The 10,933-nt window shown below is 50.3% G+C and overlaps 1 protein-coding gene across 1 annotated transcript in view; it reads right to left on the minus strand.

Annotated features, from left to right (window-relative positions):
- MAP3K2 (mitogen-activated protein kinase kinase kinase 2) overlaps window positions 1–10,724 on the minus strand; it is a 57,704-nt gene extending 46,980 nt beyond the window's left edge. Inside the window, exons 1-2 of the mRNA XM_075317041.1 lie at window positions 10,344–10,724; window positions 3,887–3,958 (exon numbers count right to left, since the gene is read on the minus strand). Coding sequence (XP_075173156.1) covers window positions 3,887–3,890 — 4 coding nt within the window. The 5' untranslated portion in view covers window positions 3,891–3,958; window positions 10,344–10,724. The remainder of the gene's footprint in view (window positions 1–3,886; window positions 3,959–10,343) is intronic.
- Window positions 10,725–10,933: the final 209 nt, after the last annotated feature.

Below are 10,933 nucleotides of genomic sequence, written 5' to 3' on the forward strand. Positions count from 1 at the left end.
TTCTATGGGTCTGTGGATGGAGCCCGGCCTCAGGGCTTGGTGGCCGGTAAGATCCCACTTCCTCAGAGCCCCTCAGGGGGATGGGGAAGGAAAACAGCATGTGGGCTCCAGCCTCCGTACCCGCAATGGGTACCTCAACCTTACAAACCACAAGTGGGGTAAGAAGGGAGCATGCTGGGGGCCCCAAATGGGCCCTCTTTTCTTCCATCCGATATAGTCAGCAGCTACTGCTGACTAAACAGTCTGCTGACTAAACAGTGGAGCTATGCGTGGATGTCTGACCTCCTTCGCACAAAGCAGAAAACTGGTGAGCCAGTGATCCCACTGGGGGTGTATAGCCAGAAGGGGAGGGGCCTTACACTTTTTAGTGTAATTGCTTTGTGTGGCCTCCGGAGGCAGTGCTATACACCCAATCGTCTGGGTCTCCCAATAGAGCGCCGAAGAAAAAAAAATTACAAGTGCACTGACATTGAAAAAAAAATAAATAAAAATTATATATATATATATATATATATATATATATATATATATATATATATATATATATATATATATATATATATATATATATATATATATATATATATATATACACATACATACATACACACGTACACACACATATGTATATGTGTGTGTATATATTTATTTTTTTCACACTTGTTTTTGAGGTTGTTTTTTTTATTTACCATGATCACTATAAAGTACAACTGACTTGGCGATCACACAGATATCAGACATGTATAGTTTTATTAATTTTCAACTGGTGAAAAAAAAAAATTATAAATTATTTTTCTTGTGTCGCCACATTCAGAGGCCATTTAAGTTTTCAGTCTCCAGAATATACGGCTGTGTGACGGCTCGTTTTTTGCACTATGAGCCAAAAATTCTACTGATAAAATGCAATAAGTGCTGATTAAAACATAGTAACAAAAAAAATAAATAAATTGTATTTTATATTTTGATGGATCGCAGGTTTATGAACGCAGCCATACCAAGTCTGTGTATTTTTTATTTTAAGTTTATTTTGAATTGGGCAAAAAGGAGGCAATTTTGCCTTTTTTTTTTTTTTTTTAATACACTTGTTAGTCCCCTTAGGGGACCTGAAGTTACGATCATCTGATCACTTGTACTATACATAGCAATGCATCAGCACTCCTATGTATAGTAAACATCACTGTCTCCTATGCTCGCCAGCTAAATACTGGCTTTCACGGGAGACATGACAAGTACAAATGGCGCGCTCCCCGACGGTGCCTTTTAATTGCCGGAGTCCGAGATTGACAGCAGCATTTAACATGTGAGCAGCAGCAAACAGAGCTCCGCTGCACCTGCGGCTATTAGAGGCAGTTGATGGCTGAATACTGCAGACATCATCTGTGGGGAAGATGTCGGCCGGTGTGAGAGCCCGCAACAAAGTCAGGGACAAAACATATGATGTAAATGTCATATGTCGTGAAGGGGTTAATTTGCCACAACACTTATGAACCACGTGCGCTATTTTGAAGAATTCAGTGGAAAAAGGTGAAATACTGTAAGACCAAAAAAAAAAAAAAGAAAGCGACCCACAAATAAATGATGGTTTGGGCCCATAGTACATGAATTCTTGAGTTTCAAGATCTCCGAGAAGTATTCGACTTCCCATGTAATGACAGCAGAGCTGAGGGTTTGCAACAATTGTATCCAGTCTAGAAGATGTACTCCAGACCGATACATTGTAACAAACAGCTCATATAGGACTAAACTGGATACAGAGAAGGAACCGTACAAAAAAAAAACGTGCAGAATGGCAGCTCCTATCTGGAGGTGCAGCGATACAGGAGTAGCCATTTCTTTGAAGGTGACATGCCCAGGTGCTGCCAGCGCTCAGCGTGCCAGTGATGAGGCCAACGCTGCAATTACAAACACCAGGAATTCCCGTCTGACCCTGAGTACAATGTGAGACATGACATCATGTGTTTGTACACCGCAATCCTCCCCAAGGCTTATTTATTCTGCACAGACAATGGTCCCCTTCAGCTCTGGCTGATGCGGAGAACAGGACCTCTGTGCAAAAGGGAGAGGAAAGCACAAAAAGCAAGAGGTTCTACAGCAGCCGCTCCAACAGTGGAGCACATCAGCGCTGCCAGCAAGGTCTGCTCCCCAGATTGTCCATACACCTCTACATCACAGAGGAGGCGAACGCCACAATGTAACGTACAAACACAGCAAAAGGGCGAGACACGTGGGGAAGAGCCGAAATAGAAGAAATAGATTACTTTTATCAATTTATAAAATGTAAAAAGAGAACAAAGAAGAAAAACATAAATCCCATCAGTATTTAACATTTTGCTGCATTTTTTACCACAACTGCCTAAACCTTTTGCACAGTACGGAATGTACAAGTCACTGCACCAGCAGAATAGTGAGCGCAGCTCTGGAGTATAATACAGGAGGTAACTCAGGATCAGTAATGTAATCTATGTACACAGTGACTGCACCAGTAGAATAGTGAGTGCAGCTCTGGAGTATAATACAGGAGGTAACTAAGGATCAGTAATGTAATGTATGTACACAGTGACTGCACCAGTAGAATAGTGAGTGCAGCTCTGGAGGAGAATACAGGAAGTAACTCAGGATCAGTAATGTAATGTATGTACACAGTGACTGCACCAGTAGAATAGTGAGTGCAGCTCTGGAGGAGAATACAGGAAGTAACTCAGGATCAGTAATGTAATGTATGTACACAGTGACGGCACCAGTAGAATAGTGAGTGCAGCTCTGGAGTATAATACAGGATCAGTAATGTAATGTATGTACACTGTGACTGCACCAGCAGAATAGTGAGTGCAGCTCTGGTGTACAATCTAAGAACTGTAACTGGACTTTGCTATTTTCTTTCCAACACTCCTAACTTATATTTCTTGTAACTAAATTGCTTTCTACATGTGCACTCCATCTAGACAATGCTCTGTGAGATAATGCAATTTGATACATTTGGCCTGCACAGACACAATGTACATAAGTACATGAGATCCATCCATTATACTCACCTCAGGGATAGGTTGGTGACCCCCTTATTACTATATTTTCAGATCTATGTTGCTTTTTTTGTGTTTTGTCCAGATGGTTTTTAATGGTATTTAAAAAGTATTGCTTTTTACTTATTATATTTATGTATTTCTTCTAGCAAGGCATAGTCTGGTAGTCACCTATTGTTTGCATATCTGTATATTTAATATGTTTTTTCTTTAGCACATACTAGTTACTATGTAACCATTTCATGTTCAGCTTCTATAGAGATGGCTGTTTAGACTGAATACCACCGTACCCAAATAAATGTAGGTCTGCACAAGGGTCTCGTCTGAATGTAACCAGGAACATAGTTCACCGACAACTCAAAAAATTGAGAAGTAAGGAAACAAATCTCATTAATAAGTTGAAGGATATTTCATTCTACAACAATAAAGCCTTAAGACTTTTTACAAACTGACACAGGGCAAGAAATGGTATAAAAATACACGATTGCCCATCTATTCAATCCCTCACCCTACTCCAGTGATTATATCACATCCATCATTTATGTGACCACTGCAGCCAATCACAAGCCTGAGCAGTAATACTTGGATGTACAGTATGTTACTGGCTGTGATCAGGAGTGGACACATAGGAGGTCCCTGTGTAAGAACAGTATATGGGGCACATGCAGTGCAATAGCTCAGAATAGTGCACAATGCTACTGCCAGTTATCTGTCCACCTCCCTGTAGTGTGACCTTGACTACAGAACCATTGGGGGATAAAATGTGTGACCATAGCTCGTTTATAATGAATGCAGACAACCGCCTTCAAAATGTAATATATGGAAGAAAATTTGCAGCAGATAAGCGATCCATCGATGCACCTTACCCATGATGGCAGACCGCTGCTATCAGTCACGTCAGGGAGAGGAGCGTCCCATCAGCAGTTCCCGCCTCGCTCCTGCAACAAGAAGGAAATGCGTTATGTCTAGATGGTTTCTGGGAAACATATGTACAAGCAAATTAAATCTGGGACCACACAAGAGCCCAGAGCCTCGCGTCACAAGGTGCAGCCCCAGCAGCCAGGTCTGGCACACTTCAATTTTTAGTGAAACTGTATTGCAGTCTGACATATCCACGTCTTCCCATACATTCCTAGATAACCCACCCCATCCCCCAGGACCATAAGGGGGTACACGGTCATAGAAAAAAAAACAACCAGAGCAAGTATTAAAACCTGCAAACCAGTCCAGCTGGAAATTCAAGAGCAGCAGAAGGACGTCGGATTCTACCCAAAAATCCTACAGCTCATTTTCCCAGGCAGGAGACGGATCGTGTTTCTCTAATATGGTTGTGCCGGGTTCCTGAAGTATAAAAATAAGATGCAGCAGAACATTACGTGCAGACGGCGGAGCGCTCCGCAGACTAAACACCACACACAGAAAACACCGAACGTAACGAAGCCCCATGGGACCAGCCCTTCCAGAAAAGTTACTGAGCGCAGAGCACAGGTCTCTGCTGCTGAATCTACAAGGTGGGCACCTGGCATAGCGATGTAGGGGATGGGGGCTGGAAGGAGGGGGTCAACCCCAGCCAAAACATGGGCAGGTGGAAAGAGATCACCGCATGTGCCAAATGAATCCCATCCAAGCAGGCCGAGTCTTCCCTCCTTTGTGAAGTCATGTCTCCACGATTCAACGAGCATCCAGGCATCATCGATATATTCAGACACTGTGCACATTTTCCACTGACTATTTTACAAAAAATTTGCATCGAAATCTACAAGTGCAACAAGCAGATCTGTCGTGGATTTTGCTGCAGCTTTTCTAAGGCTATGACCCGGAGTAAGGTAAAATCTGCAGCATGCAATCACACTAAAGACTCAAAATCCACATCACAGATAACATGTGGTAAAATGCTGGTGGCGTGTGGCTACCACGCTGCGGTTTAGGAAAACTGAAAAAGACTCTGGTGCCGCAGCGCACCACTCCTCAGTCTCTTGGTAGGTCGGGGCGGTGAGCCCTGTGTGATTGACAGTCCAGACCTGCAGCAACGTTGCACCATGGCTGCCGGAAGTGTTCAAAAGGGGGAAAAAAATGTCGGTCAGCTCACCAGCTTAGGAAAGGGAGGGATTAATCAGTCCAGTGTGCGCACGGAACAACCTGGGAAGCGCCCGAAGGTCCAAAATAGAAAAAAAAGGATCCAGCGCACAAGTAGTATTCAAAACCTAAAACTTGTAATAAAGAATTCAAATTGGCCTGAACTGTGCACTCTCCAATGCTACAGTGAAAGCGTCCACAGACACTGAAGCCGGCAGGAATGGAAGCGGACAATGCAAAGCCACCAGTCCTGACAAATTCAGAGCAGTACTTACAAGCTCTATTGGAAAGTACTTGTAAGCACTGCATATGTCCAGCCGCAGTTGCTAGACTGCAGAGGTGGTTGGTAACCTAGGCAATGATCCTTTCACTTAAATTAAAAATCCCCATGTTCTTGTGAACGGAAAGATTTTGAAAACAAGTAAACTGCAGTTTGCTGTTACAAGCCACTTGCAGCTATACCCATGTGCCAACATGACAATAACCCTTTACTACTCTGGCTTTTCTACCTGCAAATACTGAGAAGAAAAAATGAAATTTGTATTGCATTAGTCTCCTGACACCATATCCATGGGGTGTTCTCATGTGGGACAGAAGCACATAGGTCGGGGGCCAGAAGAGTTGTCAGAACTGGAGACGTGGCCCTGCAGGTGCAGCTCTTTATTTGGAACACACCGCTTTTGACATTTATGGTATATCCGATCCATATCACACTGGGGCCCACATATACCTCTTGCCCCATAGAAGGCAGCATTGCTCCTGTGGGATCAGCTTCAAGTCCTTGGTACAAATGATGCAGCACCTGAGATGGGAACTAAAACCACGCACAGACATGATTGTGGGTGAGACGCAGAAACCAGTGGCTGGAGCTACAACCCAAGAGGACCCGTTACCAATGTAATAAAAGAGCCCTGCAACCAAAGACAAGTAAATATCCCTGGTAAGGGTAAGTTCACACAGTGCGTTTTTGGTCTCAAAACTGCATGACTTTGCTTCCCCAGCAAAGTCTATGAGTTTTCATTTTTGCTGTCCGCACACAACTGTTATTTTTAAGCTGCGTTTTTGAGCTTAAAAAAAATGGACATGTCAATTCTTTCCTGCGTTTTCCCCCCATGCAATGCATTGGAAAAACGCAGAGATCAAAAACGCAGCAAAACGCAGCCAAAAACGCACCAAATCATGGCAAAAACGCATGTGTTTTTTGCGCGTTTTTAGAGGCCAAAAACGCAGCGTCAAAAAAACACAGCGTATGCACATAGCCTAAGAGTTTACAAGATCTCCACTTACCAGAAATGAACCCATTTGGACCCATTCCTTGACACAGACTTTGAGACTTTGTTACAATTGATAAAGCCCTGTGATATAAGCAGCCTGGACATCAGAATGATACATTGTATTCACACATAGAAGAAAATCTTCTAAAATATTGCTATAAATGGGTGGCAGTGCCATCTCAGAGCTTGGCTGATGCCAGGCTACCCGGTCCCTGTGCGGGGAATCAGTAGCCGTGAAATCAGCCCATTTCTCTGGAATAACGAGAACAGCAGAAACAGCAGTCATAAGACAGACAAGAAGCCATCACCATTCCCAAATGTGTAAGGAGCACAGAACCTGCGCTCCAGGGCCACAGAGGTGAGCACAGCTCCCGTTTAGGAAGAGAAATACTAAACTTGTGCCCGAAGAGGATCTGTCCTTACAATCACTGATGGACTAGAATGGGTTCAGATTGGATGGATCTCAATTTAAGTGAAAAAAATCATCTCACTTATGATAATATGACACCTGACAAGCATGGACATGACCTACATAAACCTGGTGCCCGTCACCCCAATTATCTCCTTCACAGGGTCCTCTCACAGAGCACTGCAAAGCGATGTCAACTTAATCAGTGATCGAGCGTTCTGACCGCGTTTTTCATCCATACACTAATTAGGACCCGGTCCGTCTCGTCCCGAGGGGCCAGGTCCGTCTCGTCCCGTGGGGCCAGGTCCGTCTCGTCCCGTGGGGCCAGGTCCGTCTCGTCCCGTGGGGCCAGGTCCGTCTCGTCCCGTGGGGCCAGGTCCGTCTCGTCCCGTGGGGCCAGGTCCGTCTCGTCCCGTGGGGCCACGTCCGTCTCGTCCCGTGGGGCCAGGTCCGTCTCGTCCCGTGGGGCCAGGTCCGTCTCGTCATCCGTAATGGATCAATTTTGGGGTTGGTTTTTGTATCTCACCAGATCAGAGATCATCTCGTTATCAGGTGAATTCATTCTCCCCAATGAATTTTATTAGCAATTTTCTGAACGGCCCATTGACTATAATGTGATGTGCGCAGCTTATGATTGGCTGAGTGAATCAGGCCAGGTTCAGCCTGCGTTTGCCACCCCATCCAGCCCCTCACAAAACAAGACCCGGTGTGTGCGGACAGGGCCAATAACTAATAATACAGACGGAGTCACCGGGTGCTTTATCACATATTTTCGGCTATAGGCGCCTACTGAAGGGGACTGCGTCTTGCTGCCCACCTCAACTAAGTGTATCCAGCCCAAAATGATGCATGTCAAAGCACACGGTGACTCCGTCTGCATCAGTATAGTCAATGACCCTGTCGTTTTGCAGGGTCCAGGTGTAAACCCCGATGGAATCACTGAAAATACTATGAAAAACAATGTGAACACAGGCTAAGCCCTTAGATAGTGAGGTCTCCAGGCTGCCGATGTGTCGTCACCGCACAGCATGTACGAAGTGCAGAGAAAAGGGAAGTGGAGCGTTCACATGAGACATTTCATCACACCCGGTCCACAGAGCAGCAACTATGTGCGACAATCACAAGCAGCGGCAGTAGTGGGGCAACAGGACTGCGGAGGGAGGGGGGTGCGGGGGTCACCGGGGAGGAGGGGGGAAGCAACAGGACAGCGGAGGGAGGGGGCTGCGGGGGTCACCGGGGAGAAGGGGGAAGCCACAGGACAGCGGAGGGAGAGCGGTCCGGGGGTCACCGGGGAGGAGGGGGAAGCAACAGGACAGCGGAGGGAGAGGGGTGCGGGATTAACCGCAGAGGAGGGGGAAGCAACAGGACAACGGAGAGAGAGGGGTGCGGGGGTCACCGGGGAGGAGGGGGAAGCAACAGGACTGTGGAGGGAGGGGGATGCGGGGGTCACCGGGGAGGAGGGGGAAGCAACAGGACTGTGGAGGGAGGGGGATGCGGGGGTCACCGGGGAGGAGGGGGAAGCAACAGGACTGTGGAGGGAGAGCGGTGCGGGGGTCACCAGGGGAGAAGGGGGGGTGTATATGGCAACAGGACAGAGGAAAGGAGAGGGGTGCTACAGGGCAGTGGTGGGAGAGAGGTGCATGGGTCCCTAGGGGCATGTGGCAAAGGATAGCAGAGGGACGGGGGGGGTTCATATGATTGTTCGGTCGCCCTGACATCGGGGTCCCTGCAATCCGTGCTTGGTCGGCGGTTGGTCAGCAGGGGTCCCTGCGGTTGGTTGATTGGCGGGGTCCCTGCGCTAGGCGAGATTCCTGTGGTTGGTCGATTGGCGGGGTCCCTGTGGTCTGTAGGGTTTCTGCAGTTGGTCGCTCGGTTGGCGGAGTCCATGCTGTCGGTCGTCGTGGTCGGTTGCTCGGTCAATCGGTTGGCAGGGCCCTGAAGTTGGATCGGGACCCTGTGGTCGTGTCCCTGCAGTCGGTCGGTCCCTTGGTTGGTGGAGTCCCTGCCGTTGGTCATTATGGTCGGTTGCGCAGAGGGGCCCCTGCAGTCGGTCAGTCCCTCGGTTGGCGGGGTCCCTGCTGTCGGTCGTTGTGGTCTGTTGCTCGGAGGGCTCCTTGCGCTCGGTCGGAGGGGTGCCTGCAGTTGGTTGTTCAGAGGGGTCCCTGCACTCGGACGTTTTGGTCGGTTGTTCGGATTGGTCCCTGCAGTCGGTTGTTCGGAGGGGTCCCTGCAGTCGGTTGTTCGGAGGGGTCCCTGCAGTCGGTCCCTCGGTTGGCAGGGTCCCTGCGGTCAGTTGTTGTCGGTTGCTCGGAGGGGTCCCTGCGGTCAGTTGTTCTCGTCGGTTGTTCGGAGGGCTCCCTGCGGTCGGTTGTTCAGAGGGGTCCCTGTGGTCGGTCCCTCGGTTGTTTGGAGGGCTCCCTGCGGTCAGTTGTTGTCGTCCGTTGCTTGGAGGGCTCCCTGCGCTCTGTCGGAGGGGTCCCTGCGCTCGGTTAGAATGGTCAGTTGTTCGGAGGGGTCCCTGCAGTCGGGAGGGGTCCCGGAGGTCGGTCCCTCGGTTGGCGGGCTCCCTGCGGACAGTTGTCGTCGGTTGTTCGGAGGGGTCTCTGTGGTTAGGTCCCTGCCGTCGGTCATTGTGGTCAGTTGCTCAGAGGGCTCCCTGCGCTCGGTTTGGAGGGATCCCTGCGGTCAGTCGTTGTCGTCGGTTGTTTGGAGGGGTCCCTGCAGTTGGCCGGTCCCTCGGTTGGTGGGATCCCTGCGGTCAGTCGTTGTCGTCGGTTGTTTGGAGGGGTCCCTGCAGTTGGCCGGTCCCTCGGTTGGTGGGGTCCCTGCTGTCGGTCGTTGTGGTTGGTTGTTTGGAGGGGTCCCTGCAGTCGGTCGTTGTGTGTTGTTCGGAGGGGTCCCTGCGCTCGGTTGGTGGGGTCCCTGCGGTCGGTTGTTCAGAGGGGTCCATGCTGTCAGTCGTTGTGGTCGGCTGCTCGGAGGGCTCCCTGCGCTCGGTTGGTGGGGTCCCTGCGCTCGGTTGTTCGGAGGGGTCCCTGCAGTCGGTTGTTCGGAGGGGTCCCTGCAGTCGGTTGTTCGGAGGGGTCCCTGCAGTCGGTTGTTCGGAGGGGTCCCTGCAGTCGGTTGTTCGGAGGGGTCCCTGCAGTCGGTTGTTCGGAGGGGTCCCTGCAGTCGGTTGTTCGGAGGGGTCCCTGCAGTCGGTTGTTCGGAGGGGTCCCTGCAGTCGGTCGTTGTGGTCGGTTGTTCGGAGGGCTCCCTACGCTTGGTCGGTCCCTGCGCTCGGTTGTTCAGAGGGGTCCATGCTGTCAGTCGTTGTGGTCGGCTGCTCGGAGGGCTCCCTGCGCTCGGTTGGTGGGGTCCCTGCGGTCGGTTGTTCGGAGGGGTCCCTGCAGTCGGTCGTTGTGGTCGGTTGTTCGGAGTGCTCCCTACGCTCGGTCGGTCCCTGCGCTCGGTTGGTGGGGTCCCTGCGGTCGGTTGTTCAGAGGGGTCCATGCTGTCAGTTGTTGTGGTCGGCTGCTCGGGGTCGCCATGTATTCCTGTCAGCAGCACTCGGGGGTCACTCACTTGTGCTCGCTCCGTCCGGCCTCTCCCGGTGTCACCTCTCCCGCCCCCCAGCCCGCTCCTCCCGGGGTCCGGGGGGACACAGGCCCGGGGGCAGCTCTTCTCTCCGCCCGGGGACCAGTCACATGAGTCCGCGGCTCCGCAGCTTTCTGGCGGCCCTCTTACAAAATGGCGACCATTCGGACGAAGCGGCGACTACAGTCCTGTGAGAGGCGCCCGCGCTCCGGAGCCGGTGAGGGGCCTGCAGGGGGCGGCGGGGGCCGAGGATCCTGCGTTAATCCGGCCACAGTCGGGAGCGCGGAACGAGAGGCCAGAACCGAGCGGCGTCCACACACGTGACGTCACGGAAGGCGGCCGCTGCTTCTTTCGTGGCGTTGACGACGAGCGGAGAGGCGGGGCTCTGTCTGACATCTCACCAGAGGGCGTGGCTATGGTAACACGATAAAAGGGCGGGGTCTACCAGCGTTTGATTGACAAATGACTGAAAATTTACTGACGCAGGAAAATAAAGCAACATCCACTCATCCTGCAGCCAGTCCCCGAGACACTGACAGGGCGACGGGGAAAAGCTATTTCTATGCAAAATCAGGTTG

Source organism: Anomaloglossus baeobatrachus, chromosome 7 (genome assembly GCF_048569485.1).
Source record: "Anomaloglossus baeobatrachus isolate aAnoBae1 chromosome 7, aAnoBae1.hap1, whole genome shotgun sequence".
NCBI classification, from domain to species: domain Eukaryota; kingdom Metazoa; phylum Chordata; class Amphibia; order Anura; family Aromobatidae; genus Anomaloglossus; species Anomaloglossus baeobatrachus.